The sequence below is a fragment of the Otolemur garnettii genome, unplaced genomic scaffold, assembly GCF_000181295.1.
Source record: "Otolemur garnettii isolate 467f Iridium unplaced genomic scaffold, OtoGar3 scaffold00042, whole genome shotgun sequence".
Taxonomy (NCBI): Eukaryota; Metazoa; Chordata; class Mammalia; order Primates; family Galagidae; genus Otolemur; species Otolemur garnettii.
In genome coordinates, this window is record NW_003852437.1 from 2,283,643 (window position 1) to 2,299,289 (window position 15,647).

The following is a 15,647-nucleotide window of genomic DNA, read 5'->3' on the forward strand; positions in this document are numbered from 1 at the left end:
GAAGACAGGGGCGTGTGAAGTCTGCAGAACACACAATTAGGTTTTCCCAGGAAAGAGAGCACAGTGAGATACTAGGCTGGGAAAAAGCCCCGAATTCCTACTGTTGGGAGTAGCAAACTGGGGAGGTGTTTTACATCAAAAAACAATAGCTAACCATGGTTTAAAGAGGACAGGACCACAATTGGTGCTGCACTGAAATCTGATCTGACAATGAGACACACAACACACTGTATAGAGAGTGAACAGAGGTAGAGAAACCATCTAAACCATGATGGGATCAATTTTGGACATGCTGATTTTGTGTGGTCCCAGGATTCTAGTGTCAAATTGAATGAAGCATATAAAATTTCAAAAATACAACAAATTTTCACTTAAAAAAGTAAATTCCATGGGATTAAACAACAGAGAAATTTGAGAGAGAATCAGAAATGTGGGGTCAAGGTTATGGATATACATATAGGGCTTAAACTATACTAGAAGGTTTTTGGTTTTTTTTCAACCGCATACTGATAAGATTTGCTCACCAAATTTTCTTACCCATTTTGTGCAAGGTCTATAAGTACTAAATCCTTTTCTAGAAGAACCACCACAGCATATGGTTCTTGAAAATCTAGAATAGGAGAACAATGCATGAATAATAGTTTTCAAAAAGTAAACAGACAGCATATTAGATAATAAACATTTCTTGCTTGGCTTTGTTTTATTTTTTGTATTTATAATGTTGCTATTACAATACTTCGTGCATGTTTTAAAAAATTAAATCTAGTATATTTTAGATGTGATAAATCTGTTTAATAATCCACTCAAAATTATTTTGCCTTTGTAAAAATGAGTAAAACAAGAAGCTCACAGTAACTTCTATGATATTGGAAATTCTAAGGCCGTACATACATAACAAAACAAAAATTTAAATCTGAACAACTCAAGAACAATTTTCATTACTTGCTGTCATAAGAACATAACAGAATTCTACTATAATACTTTAATATCTTTCTTGGATGTTTTATATGTGCCTGTTAAGGGCTTGTATCTTAACACCTGAATGAGTCTGAAATGAAGTAAAAAAGATTCAAATTTAAATTCCTCTTGAATCGTATATACTAGCTGTGATGGTTAATTCTATGTGTCAACATGTCTACGCTATGATGCCCCCAACTGTTTGATCAAACACCTGCCTAAATGCTGGGGTGAAGATATTTTTTAGAAGTAATGAACATTTAAATCTGTACCCTTTATGTAAAGTAGATTGCCCTCTGAATGAGTGGGCCTCATCCACTCTGAGGAGGGCCTTAACGGCATCAACTAAAGTTTCCCAAAGAAGCAATTCTGCCTCAAGTTTGCAATATGGAAACCGTGCCTGAGATGTCAACCTGCAGATTTTTCACTCCAGGGAACACCACCAACTCTTGAATTTCCAGCCTGCTAGCCTGCTTAGCAGATTTTAGACTTCTCAGTTCCCACAACTGAGTGAGCAAATTCCTTTATATTCACCGATCTGTCTTCTATAGGTTCTGCTTCTCTAGAGAATCCTAATTAATATACTACTGTTCTACAGAATTTCAAAATGTTTCTGACATGGATGGTATTGTACATCCATCAAAGGTGCTTACTACTACTATCTAATATTAAATAATACATTTTAAAACTTCTGAGATAAAATCTGTGAGGTTATGAATGCCGCACCTCTTCCCCGTAAGAATTAGCACAGCAGGACAAGAAAACCACTTAGACAGCATATAGGTCTTTGCTGTGAACATCAGGTGTCTATATAGAGTCTGAATTTTAAAGGTGCGAAGCTGACCGTTTGGATATGGCGTTTCACAGAGTGTTAGAAAATCCACAATTGAATAGTCCATTTCTAGCACAGCAGTGCTTTTCCCGTGCATCACCGTCAAGCAGGGTCTTCTTCCTACAGTGTCATATGACAAACCTCCTGACAAAATGATAAAAGGTTCCCTGGAAGTAAAACACATAATTGGGATTAAAAATAGCATAGTGAAGATGATTTTCTTGCTGAAACAGTTTTTTTTTAATTTAATGAAATAACAAAATCTTAAATTCTAACACTTTTATACACTACAACAATGAATAGTCCTGTGTAGAGTTTATAATTGGATTAGGTAAAACCCAGGTGAATTTCTGAAAATTAAGCTAAAATATAAATGAACGTTGAGTACATTGGACTCCCATACCTTCCTTTGGTCTTTAAAACTTTGTTTCATCCCTTATATAAAACTGTCATACAATTCTCTCAGGGTTTCTGCTAAGTATCTTGAATGTACTGCCTTGACATCAATGCTAACTAGTCCTCCAGAGAAGTTCCCAGAGAGAATCTTAATGTCTTGAGGCATCCACTGCAAGTAATGAATTAGCTTCCCAAGGATGCATCAGGAATTGTACTAACCACCAATCACCCTCGAGAGAAAAGAGAGGAGTCATTCAAATCATTTCCTCTAGGCCTTGATTTTCTGCTAGAACTGTGGCTGCTACACTTTTCAAACCACAGCCCCTCTGCGCTCATATCAACTGTCGGACTGACAATTCGAATTTGTCAAACAACTATGTTAATCTAATTTTCCTACTCTTTCGACATTAGTCATTATTAAATCTAAGTGATTTAAGTAGTCTGATTTTTAAAAATTGGATTCCAATTTTTTTCATACATTACAGTATGCAGGTTATTTCTGTATCTCTGATTTGTCTATCCATTTTGTGGTGGTGAAGTTATTTACAGATGATTTTAAATATTCTGTATATGATTTCCTTTAATCTCTTCAATTACAGTTTGTCTGAGACTCTTTTATAAGAGTCTTTTATAAGTCTAAGCCCAGTATATCTATCTTCCTCCTCACCCATTATTTATGAAGTTATTTCCTTCTTTCCCAGTTATTGAATTTTTAAAATCTTTCCATCTTCTATAAGCAGTAGGTATGTAATGTGTTAGTTCCAGAGCTAAATCACCCACAATTAAATCTTAGCTCTGGTTTTACTTTCTGTGTGATCTTGAACAAGGTGCTTAATTTAACTTCTCTGGGCATAATTTCTACATGTATACAAGGGTCATCACGAAAGTTTTGAGATAGACAAAAATCAAGAAAACATAAAATATGTACAGACAAACAAATGAAGCCCTCCCAGCAACACCAATAAGCCCAGCAAGCTGTAACCTGCACCAGTGAATCAGAAACTATGCTGTCAACTGTGGTGCTTGGAAGAGAAATGGACCATAACATGATCTGTCTCAAAACTTTCATAGTGACCCACATAAAATGAAGATAAAGCGATAAGTACCTAATCACAGATAATTCTTAAATTAGATAGTACAACCTTAGTAAGAGTTACTGTATTATTACTGCCAGTATGATCAAATCATTCTTAGCACCTATTGTGAAACTTCCCCTGAGTGTATGTGGAAAAAAAACTTGAAATTGCTAAACATATTTACTTTTTTCTAAAACAAGAATAAATAAACTTCCTTAAAGTTTAACAAGTATGTAATTTATAAGCAAATATAAATATTATGGCATATAACTAAATTGTCTTTTTAATCCTCATTTTACATATTTAGAATTTATACATTTATATATGAGCTTATGTAATATTTTAGTAAAACCACACCTGTATACATACTGCCTTTCGTCCTTGCTCTATTCTTTCCATAGCATTTATCTCTAATAACTTTATTTTGTTTGCCTCAGGCCAGTTAGCAAACAGGAACCATTTGCAGGTCACACTCTGAGTGGCACTAGTACGCACAAAGTGGAGACTTACTCTATCACTACTGGGTAGTTAGCAGAGAACGTAAGGATGTTATCGAGGATGTCACTAGAACGGCCCATGCCCCTTCTCACTCTCTGAAACCCCATATCACCACAACTGAGTGTCCGGGTAGGGAGGCCGAGCTCCAAAACTACTTTTTGACAAAAATAGAAAATTAATGCTTAGTCATGAAAAGTTTTCTTCTGGGTCCTTTTTGAGCTGAACAGGGAAATAACAGGGTAGCATAACAGTAAATCATTATGCTAATGACGTGCAGTAGAGAGGATATCAAAAGCACACTTGGGTTGGAACTGAAGCTTTGGAAGCAGACATCTGTGTTCAAATCCCAGCTCCATTACTTTGTATTTATGAAGACTGCACTGTTTGAGCCTTAGTTTTCTCTTTAGTAAAATCTATCTACCTCCTAAGATTATTGTGAGGAATAAATGTTAACAATATATAAATTGGTTATGACAGTGCTCAGTACAAAATATATTCTCTCAATATACCTATTATTTTACTAGCACAATGAACCTGATAATATTCCAGTGTCTGTCTAGTTCAGATTTGTACCTTTGTCAATTTTAAGAGGACCGCCTGGAATTAGGCTGGCCATCTCCAAACCATGTTTCCTAGTGACCAACCAAAATATTCCTTCATTAATAAAGATAAAAAGATTTAGGCCTGGGGGCATTGCCTGTGGCTCAAAGAATAGGGTGCCAGCCCCATATATTGGAGGTGGCGGATTCAAACCCGAACCTAACCAAAAAAAAAAAAAAAAAGATTTAGGACTGGGAGAAAAATTAATAAACAAAATATAGCTAAACAAGTTCCTATTCATTTAAAGACCAATTAATAATAATAATAATAATATAACTTTGTCGAGTGGTTCATGTAGTATAGTATCAAAAAAAAATTCTGGTTTTAACATAATTTTATGTTAAATATTTTGTCTACATTATTTTTGTGATGCTAAATTAAACTGTAATAAGAATGGGGCCTAATTTATGTCCCTTTCGGTTAAAAAAAATGTTAAATCCAAAATCATTTTCTTTGAATAGATCTTCTAAATTGCTGTGCAATATACAACAGCAATGCTCAGAGCATGGTCTGTGGACTCCTAGGGCTTACCAGGACCCTTTCAAAAGGTGTGAGTCAAACCATTTTTACTATGCAATTAAGACATTACTTGCCTACTCATTGTGTTGATATTTCCACAAAAGAAGCAAAAGGTGGATAAAGTCTCTTAGCATCTCATCAGTAATCACAGCAGGGGCACATAACTGACTAGTAACTGCTATCTTCATTACCACACATTACAGCCCCCCCCCTTCTGAATGCCCTAAAGGGAGTACTAAATGACTAATTTTAAATCTTGATCCTTGACACATCTGTGTGGAGAAAATAAGAAGTAAACCAATGCACTTCTGCATACATAGTTAGACGGCTGTGTCTAAAGACACATATGTGCAATCCTTTGAGTGAATCAAGTGAACTAGCTGCTATTATTTTTGCTTCAAAGAATGACAAACTATTGCTATTTAGGGTTAGATAATTGACAGGCATTTTCTCCAAAATTCATTAAGACTATCATTTTTAAGAAAAACAACATAAATTATTTATTTACAGTGATTAAATTTAAGCTTACAGGTAAAAGTCACAATTCTGGAAAACTAGTAGAGACAAATTTTTGGCAACAACCTTCAGAAGCCCAGTCAGGAAGAAACAGAACTCCTGAATAGACTTTCATCAAACACCAACATTACAACAGCAATAAAAAATCTTCCAACTAAAAAAAGTCTTGGACCAAGTTTTACACCTGAACTTTACCAACCTACCAAGAAGAACATGTACCTATACTACAGAAATTATTCCTTAACATTAAAAATGATGGAACCCTCCCTGACACATTCTATGAAGCCAGTATTACCTTGACACCAAAGCCAGGAAAGTATACCAGTATAAAAGAAAACTACAGACCAATATTCTTTATGACAATAGAGTAAAAAATTCTCAATAAAATTTTAGCAAACCAAATTCAGTACCGCATAAAATAAATTCTTCACCATGACCAAATGGGCTTCACCTCAGAGATGCAAAGATGGTTCAACAATATGCAAATCTACAAACATAATTCACCAAATAAATAGATGCAAAAACAAAGACTATATATAATCCTTTCAATTGATATGGAAAAAGCATTTGACAAAATTCAGTACCCTTTCATGATAAGAACATGATACCTTCCCAAGTAGCAACAAAGACAAAATACCTAGGAATATACTTAACAAAGGGAGTGAAAGAACCTTATTGGGAGAATTATGAAACACTGAGGAAAGAGACCACAGAAGACGTGAACAGATGGAAGATATACCATGCTCAAGGGATTTGCAGAATCAATGTTGTTAAATGGTTTTTATATTTTTTATATAGCTGAAAAAAATCATAAAGGAATATTTCATGATGCATGAAAATTATACAAAGTTCAAATTATAGTATCCATAAAGAAAGTTTTACTGGAACACAGCTGCATTCACTTATTTATGTATTGTGTATGGCTGCCTTGGGGCTACGAAAGCAGAGTTGATTAGTTGCAACAGAGAGCATCTAGGTAGCAAAAGCTAAAATATTTCTCATCTGGCTCTTTTCAAAAATTTGCCATAATAGGTGTTATGATGAAAAGGAATAAAGTAATCTCTTAGATGTGATCCTCCATATGTGACTAAACTGCCACATTTAACTATTATAATACTCACTTTTATTTTTTCTTTATGAATGACATAACAATTGTAGATATCTATGGGCACAATGTGATGTTTTGCTAAGTACACACATAGTTAATGATCAAATCACATAAATTAGCATGCACTTCACCTTAAACATTTGTCACTTCTTTGTGGTAGGAGAATATGAAATACTCCCTTCTAGTAGGACCTCTGTAAGTTGACGACCCAAGATACTATAACAGACTGGTCAACATAATGGACTAGGCCTACTGTACTGATACTATTTGTGATGTATGCCTGGTTATGATTTAGGTAAATTTAGGCCAACTTAAAGAGGTGGTCAATGCAAAGAGGTAGTCGACTATGAGGTTCTACTATATTTTGATATTTGTAACATCTCTGTTGTTGACTATAGTCATTGCACTGTGCAATGAAATTCCAGAACCTACTCCTCCAACTAATTTGTACCCACTGACAATCTTCTCCCCACCATTCTCTCCTCTGTCCTTCCCAGTCTCTGGCAACCACTGTTTTATTCAATACTTCTATGAAATCAACTTTTTTAGATTCCAATCTAAATGGCTGTGGCACTCCCTTAATCATTTCTTCTAAGATGAGTCTAGAGGTGATGAATCTGTTAAGCTTAGTTTGTCTGAAAAGGACTTTATTTCTCCATTTCAGAAGGATAGTTTTGCTGAGTATAGTATTCTTAGATGGTAGTTTCTTTTCTTTTTCTTTTAGCACTTTGAGTACGCCATCCTTTTTTTTTTTTTTTTTTTTTAATATATGGAACGCTTCACGAATTTGCATGTCATCCTTGCACAGGGGCCATGCTAATCTTCTCTGTATCGTTCCAATTTTTAGTATATGTGCTGCCAAAGCAAGCATGCCATCCATTCTTTACTGTCATGCATTTAAACTGAGAAATCTACTGCTACTCTGATATAGATTCCTTACATGTGATTTACAGAACTTTAGAATTCTCTCTTTTGACTTTGATTTTTGACAGCTTGATTATAATGTATCTTAGATAAGACATTTTTAAATTAAGTCTGTTTGGGTACCCTTGAGCTTTCTGGATCTGGATATCAATATCTCTCCCAAGACTTGGTAAGTTTTCAGCTATTATTTTGCTAAGTATGTTCTCTGTGCCTTCCTCCATCTCTTTTCCCCCTCTATAAAGAATATGTGAATATTTGCTAATTTACTGGTGTACCATAAATCTTATAAGCTTTCCTCATTCTTTTTTATTTCATTGTTTTCCTCTGACTGGGTTATTTTAGCAGACCCATCTTCAAGTACAGAAATTCTTTCTTCTGTTTAATCTAGTCTGTTGTTAAAGTTCTTGATTATATTTTTCATTTCATTTCATTTCCATTTCAGTTCTTAGATTTGTTTGTTTTTCATTTATATCTCTTTGTTGAACTTCTTATTCACATCACATTATTTTTTCTGATTTGGTTGAATTGTTTCTCTGTATCTTGCTGAGTTTCCATTAAAAAATAAATCTTTATGTTGAATTCTTTCTCAGGGATTTTGTAAATTTCCTCTTCTTTGGGGTCTGTTATTAGAGAATTATTAATGTCCATTAGGGGTGTCAGATTTCCTAGGTTTTCATGATTTATATGTGTCTCTATAATGAAATCTGAAAATTTGGTGAAAGAGTTACCTCTTCCAATTTTATGGAGTAGCTTTCGTAAGGGAAGGCTTTATCCTGTATGTGGATCCTAGTATATCAGCTGGGTAGGGTACATTGACTTGGTTCTAATAAACGCAGTAGTGCAATCTCCATGTAGCTTCTTTGGCTGCAATCCATGTCAGTGAGTCTCTGAGTGCCTCAGTAGCCTAGGCTGTGAGTAGGTGGTGGCTGGTGGTAGGGGTATGGCTTGATTTGAAGTGAGCTCGCCTGATTGGTTCTCAAGCCAGTTTAGGGTGAGCTTACTGTCTGGGCTCCAGTGCTAGATTCACACCTGGTTCTGGTCCTAGGGTGAGCAGTTGGGGGTCATGGCGTTGCAGTTATCTGTGTGAGCACAACAAAGTGACAGTGGCTTCTCAGCTGAGAGACACAATGGCTACTGGTCCTCAGAGCAGAAAGGATTCCAATATTGACTCCAGTCTGTAACCACTGGTTATTAGAACTGGCCCACATTTCTTTTTAATCTCTTCTTCCAATCTATTTCAACTCAGCCCTATTCTCCTTTGAGAAAAGGCACAAGGCTAAAATAAAAGCATAAGGTTGCTTTTATTCTTTTCTCCTTTACCCTCTATATCCTTTGTTGAGATCCAAAAGATATATTGCATTCAAACAATAGGTTAAATGAACTCCAAGGAGTATCAATTCTGTCAAGGGGTGGTGTGATTTTTGGCACAGAGTGATTCGACTTATTTTTCAGGGTCCTCATTTATAACATAGATGTTTAACAGGTCAAAAGACAGTTGTGATGAATTAATTGAGATGATCATGCATGCAAAACATTTTACACAGTGTTTGGTACATAACAAACTTTATAAATGTTTGGGAAATAATTTTTTTATTAGGTAACACTCTGCCATCAATTAATTTGTGTCATATTTGTCCTATGGAAAAGGAATTAAAATAGGAAAAATATGGTAGCAAAAAAGAAAAAAAAGAAAGAAAAGAAAAACAGGAAGGAAACTAGGAAAAATATGTTTATATTACAACATAAAATGAATTGTTTAAACATTTAAACTAACAGTGCTAATTTATATTCTGAATTCCTATCTATTCATTTTAACTAATATTGATTAGTAACAGAGGCAATAATCCAGGGAACATTTTTCCCCGTGTATTTCACTTTTCATTCTTGCATTGTATCAATATGAGATCCAGGTTTCTTCAAGGTGGCAGCCATACTTTTTCTTTTCATAGAATTAAACATAAAAATTTAAAATGTTTTGCCCCTTTTTAGGCATTTATAGGTATAGGAACTTCACAATGATGTGCAGGTCAACAACAGACCACATGTACAATGGTGGGTCTATAAAATTATAATACTGTATTTATACTATACCTTTCCTATGTCTAGATGTGTATAGATATATACTTGCTGTTGTGTTACAACTGCCCACAGTATATAGTACAGTAACATTATGTACAGATTTGTACCCTATGAGCCACAGGCTGTACCACATAGCGTAGGAATATAGCAGGTTGAACCATCCAGGTTTGTGTAAATATACTCTATGATGCTTGCAACACTGAAATCACCCAACAACGCACTTCTTAACACACTTCTGTCTGTGTGATCAAAATATTTGCGCATCTATGATTTAATGGAAGTAACTGAGACTACAGATTCTCAAAATGTGGTCAAATCTGAGTTTTGCCACTTACTGTGGCAGCAAGTCGCTTAACTTTAAGTTCTATGCTTTCTCTAAAGCTGATAATTTTTTTGAATGGTGATCATTTCTGAATAAAAACTAACTTCTTTAATGCTCTGGAACACAAAACCCTAAGGAGTTCATCCAAGTAAGTGCTCAAAAATTCAATCCCAGTGGAAGTTGCTTCTTGTTGAAAATATACCAGTGGCTCTGAACCTTAGAGTATATTACAATTTCCTGTAGGCCCAGTTAAAACTCAGACTGCTAGGTCCTACCATCTGAGTTTATGATTCAGTAGATCATGGGTACAATCTGAGAATCTGTATTTCTAATAAATATATGGACCATAATTTGAGAACCACTGCCATTATAAATTCATTCTCTTGCATAGACAAAATTAAATAACTTCACATAATCTCCTGGAGAACCAGAATATAAATAAAAGATTCGCTTTGTAGGTTAAAAAGATGTGGAATTTTTATTGAATTACTTTAAAGTTTTTCTTGCCTTATATTTTTAAATGTACCATTTGATACATACAAAAAAGTATATAAAAACACATAAACTTTAAAAATCATCTTTTTCTCTTAAGTCATATAATGACAATGTCTTAAAATACAACTGGCAAACTTCCTTCTATAGTAAACCATACCTATTTTTAGAATTGCCAAATAGTCTTATGATGAGATTTAATTTCTGAAGAATATATACAATTTTCATAAGTAACACATATAGTATAAATAAACAGGTTAAATTTTAAAGTTTTCTTTTAATTACTTATTGCACAAATTATCACCAGTGAATAAAAACACTCCTGCTACTAAAGGGTATATGAAGTCTATGAAGAGTGACAGGAAAGATAATTCAAACTTTCCAAAATACACAGTAAAACCACTCAACACAGAAAGTACACAAATGAGTCTATTATTCAAAATTCACCAATTTTCCTTCTTTCGTTAGATAAAGAAAGCATAAAATTTAAGACTGAATTAGATAAAAGTAGGTCTTTAAAAACAACAATAAGATAGCCTTCCATGCCATTTGCTTAATTACATATGATGAATACTGGCAATGAAACAAAATCTTACCCAGATCTAGTTGTTTTGAATTCCACCTTGAGGATAGGTTTGCAGGGTTCTGGCTTCTTCCCATCCTTTAACTGCTTTCCTAAAATATATTTTCCTGAATTAAATTCTAAAATTCTAAGTTAATCTAAATTCTTACATAGTTTGTAAATCAAAGTGAAATATAATAAAATCCACCATGAAATATATTAAAAGTGATTTTAAAGAAGTATGCAATACAAAATAAGATTTTTCAAATGATCAAGCAAAGGTTCTCTTTGAAATTCAGTGCTGAAAAGCAATAAAAAGAATAACTTAGTATCATTCACCAATATGTAATAAAATTCCAGTAGGAGAAACTGATAGTTTCCCCTATATTCTTATTTGCAGATAAGCAACATAGACTTTCAATTTGCTAAATGAGTTCAAGTTTCAAAATAGCAAGCTTTGAGAAAAATAAACTTTTATCACATTTTCACAGGCTGTAAAATTAAACCTATGTTAATAAACTCATTTATATTTATTTTCCTAAAGTAAAATCCATCCACTGTAATGTCCAAAAGATTGTTAAAATACATCAACCTCTGTAAAACGTGCCAAAGACTTCCTTTTGTCAAAGAATTTTGATTATTTTAAAATTGTTTGTTGTTTTCAGTTATTTATTTCTGCATGTTCATTGTAGAAACTATAAAAACTCAAAAAAAAAAAAAAAGAAAAGAAAATAACTGTTTTCAATTTTTTGGAGATGAGTCGCTTTTTAACATTATTGTATTTCTTGATTGGCATATCACTGACCACGCCTCCACCTCCACACCGCTGTCCCCTGTCGTTCCTTTACTGTTCCTCCAGGGTACTTACCACATTCTATTGTCCTTGACATTTTACTTTTTTGTTTCTTATCTGCTTCACTAAAAGGAATGTAAGTTCTAAGAAAACAAGTTTTTTAGTAAGCATGTTTTCTGTTGTTATATCCCTGGTAAAAAAAGCATTGTTTTGCATATAGTGGGCACTCAATTTAAACAGTGAATAAACTAATGGTTATTTCCTTAGGATAAATTCCTACTAAAAGTATGAGGGTAAAAGTACATTCCAGGCAGGTTGTGGCAATTCACACTTCTGTCAGCAGTTAAGGACAGTATCTTGTCACACCCGTTCCCAACACTGATTTTGTTATTATTGTCATAAAGTAAGGTGGCGAGGCAGTCCCAATTTTTAATAATTTGTCCCGCATCCCGTGGTGTTTTAAAAAAGTCCCAATTTTTGGAAAGAATGCACGACAAGCTAGGGAACGGCAGGAGAACGGGAAGGGAATATACAGTTTTCACTGCCATGTGGCTATTTCGCCAGGATATGAATTTTATATTATTTTTATTAATTTTATAATGTTAAACTTTAATAATAATTGCTGAGAACTGATCTTATTGAGAACTACTTATCAAAGTTTGCATTGTTTATCAATTGTTAGAATTTGACGAGAAATATGCCAAAGAATAAAATAATACTATACATAATCTTTTTATATATTATATTTGTAAACTGTACTTATGTTGAAATTTAAAAAAAATTACAATACTAATTTTGCGTTCTATGAAAATTTTTGTTGCTCCATAAAGACCAAATTTTTAATTAAGAACACCCGCCCTGATGGTCTCCCACTTTACCAATGTTAAAATCTGGTCACCTTATTGTAAGGGGAAACTTTAACTCATTTTAATTTGCATTGTTTTAATCCCGCACTGGTCATGTGTATTTCTTCTTTTAAAAATGGTTTGCTATCCCCTGACAATGCTTCTATTACTTATCTTCCTTGTAGTCAAAACTGAATTTTATATTCAAAGCTTATTAACATTGTGACCATGAAGTATGTTGCAAATACTTTCCTACTGTCCCTTGTCACTGAATTCCTACAATTTTGTTTAAACTGTACAGAAGTACACATTCAAATAATTGAGTTTTTCAGTCTTATTGTTAGGTAATTGCCCCTGAAAAGCCCCTTCCTGCTTTCAAACAGACCAAGACTAGTTGTCTCACTCTTAAAGTTACAGCTCCTTTCAACAGGGAGTTGCCCACTAAACATCTCCTTTTCTCCCAATTGTAAAACTTACCTCATCTCCCTGTCCCAACGTCCCACTGAAAATATCAAATTTATGGTCTGCCCCTAACGGCTCTTCCCGCCAGAGCAGTAACTCCCATATTGGCTATTCTACCATCCTGTCACCATTCTCAGACTTCTCCTAACTGAACCTATATAAGAGTACACTTTTCTTTTGATCTCTCTCTCCTTTCTCTCTCCCCCTCTCCTCCTCTCTCTCTTCTTTTTCTCTCCTCTTCTCTCCTCCCTCCTCCTTGGTGCTGCTCTGCAACATCCCTCCCTGGCCAATAAAGACCTTTTGTACAAGCCTTGGTGGTCTGTGAGATCTCTGCTGGTCGAGTGCCGCCCTTTCACTTAAGATGTTCCCAGTTAAGAAAACATCAAATCCTAAAGCATTAATTCTTCCAAAATTAAGTTATAAATTTAATGTAGTTAGAATCCCAACCGTTCTTCTTGAAGGTAGACAAAATGACCTTAAAATTCTAATGGTGGACTAAATGTCCTTCAACAGCTATGGAAACTGCCAAAGGACCTTAACTTCCCAAAGAGAGTGAGGACCTCGGTGAACTCATGAAAATACTAGCCTAACAACTAATGTTAACCATTACAGAACTCTGACATTAACTAAAACCACAAAACAAGATGAAGATCATCTACCCAAAGAAACTACTGAATCAAAGTAAAATGGGGGTAGGGGAAGGGAACTGGGGGTTGTGACATTTTTTTTTTCCACCTCGTAGCATTTATTTATTTGTGTGTGTGTAGTTTTTTTTTTAAGTCAAATACACATAGATCATGAATACATTCATGCATATGTGGGGTACAATGTGCTGATTTTTTTTAATACAATCTAATGTGGTTACATTAAACCAATCAAAATAGCTTTCACCTCATTTACTTGATTACTATGCCAAAACATCCATGTTCTACATTTCACAGACTTGACTTGTACCCTTGTCATATGTTCCATAGGTGTGATCCCGCCTTTTACCCTCCCTCTGTCAAACCTTCCCCTCCTCTCCCCTCCCAGTCCACTTCTCTCCATCATCTTGGGCTATAGTTGTATTCTATTTTTTACAAGAATGTGTGAGTAAATGTAAGTAGGTTTCATAGGAGTACTGAGTATATTGGATACTTTATCCTCCATGACAATCTTTAATGGAGCCCTATTCTCAGTCCCTCATTCCTCAGGTCAGTGGCAAGCTAGTCCTGAAAATGCAGTAGAAAAATCAGCCAACAGAGGGGATTGAAGTTCTTTTAGAGCTTCAGGAGAACAATCGATATTTTATCTGAATTTATAGCTCCCTAGAAAACCCTAATCCCCAAGTGCTGTGGCTATTTCATTTGCCTTAGAACTCAGATAAGGGAGGCAAAATCCTACCTCCAGGACACTCCAGAAAGAAATGTAACCTACTGGCAATGGTGTAGCTGCCTAAGGCTACAGTTCTGGTTGAGCCAAATAGAGTTTGAGCAGAAATTTAAAAGAAAATCATGGAAAACTAGGTATATTCCTAACGATCTAAAAAGTTACACATGGGTACAGGCTGTGTGCATTCCCAAGAAATAACTTGGTAAAGAAAGAAAAAAATCCTCCATGCTCATCATCTCAGGTTGAATTTGAGATGTTGAGCAAATAGGAAATTAAAAAAATGTAAAATGGTAAAAATTAAAATCAGGTATAACACCTATTACTGACAATGACATTGAAAAAGAAATATTACATGGCTGGTAGAAATCTGAACAATTTAGCCATTTTTGTAAAAACAGTATGAGATCATTTATTACAAGTAAAAATAAACAAAACTCCTCCATTTTTAGGACTAGCAATTGTACTCCTAAGCACTCATTCCATAGGAACAATAGGACCAATTCTTATGGAATATGTATAAGGACTGCAATTGCAGTATAATTTTAGTGATTAACAACTGAAAACAATGTGAATGTCCATTGATTTGAAACAGCTGAATAAACTGCAATTTAAACAACTGGCCTTTATACAGCCATTAAAGTAAGGAATTAGAGCTAGGTCAGAAAACTGATGGAATTTTACTGAAGTATAGTGGATTAAAAAAAAAAAGATGCAAAAAAAAGACTAATATAATCCTTATTTCTATAAAATTATGTCCAGAAAAAAAGCTCTCATGTTTGTCTGTGTATACAAGTGCCGTAAAGTTCATGTGCAAAATAAATAGTGTCCAATTTAAGATTGCACACGAACTTTATGGCCACCCTGTATCCATTTTGGAAGACCAACTGTAAGATTTCTGATTTAGTTTACCTGGCAGGGTATGAAGGTGTATTGGGCTGCTAATGTGGAGGATGCGTGAGGGAGAAGGAACTAGTACAATATAATCCCAATTCCGTAAAATAATATATATGTGTATATAAAAAAATTCAAGGCCAGGCGTGGTGGTCCACACCTGTAATCCAACCAATCTGGGTGGCCAAGGCAGGTGGATTGCCTGAGCTCACGGGTTTGAGATCAGCCTGAGCCAGAGCAAGACCCCATCTCTAAAAAAAATAGCTGGGTGTTGTGGTGGGTACCTGTAGTCCCAGCCCTATACTAGGGATGCTGAGGCAAGAGAATCACTTGAGCCCAAGAGTTTGAAGTTGCTGTGAGCTATGATGCCAGGACACTCTACCGAGATCAAAGTGAGACTCTGC

General features: G+C 34.7%; 1 protein-coding gene and 1 non-coding gene across 4 annotated transcripts in view; both read right to left on the bottom strand.

The window, feature by feature from the left end:
- Positions 1–15,647, bottom strand: part of STXBP5 (syntaxin binding protein 5) — a 136,822-nt gene that overhangs the window by 61,896 nt on the left and 59,279 nt on the right. For all 3 annotated transcript variants that reach the window (XM_023513520.1, XM_003790263.3, XM_023513519.1), the window contains exons 9-11: positions 10,916–10,994; positions 1,802–1,956; positions 538–610 (exon numbers count right to left, since the gene is read on the bottom strand). In XM_023513520.1, coding sequence (XP_023369288.1) covers positions 538–610; positions 1,802–1,956; positions 10,916–10,994 — 307 coding nt within the window. The remainder of the gene's footprint in view (positions 1–537; positions 611–1,801; positions 1,957–10,915; positions 10,995–15,647) is intronic.
- Positions 7,266–7,369, bottom strand: LOC111725502. The gene has a single exon (XR_002773554.1). It is a non-coding gene; the product is annotated as a U6 spliceosomal RNA (small nuclear RNA).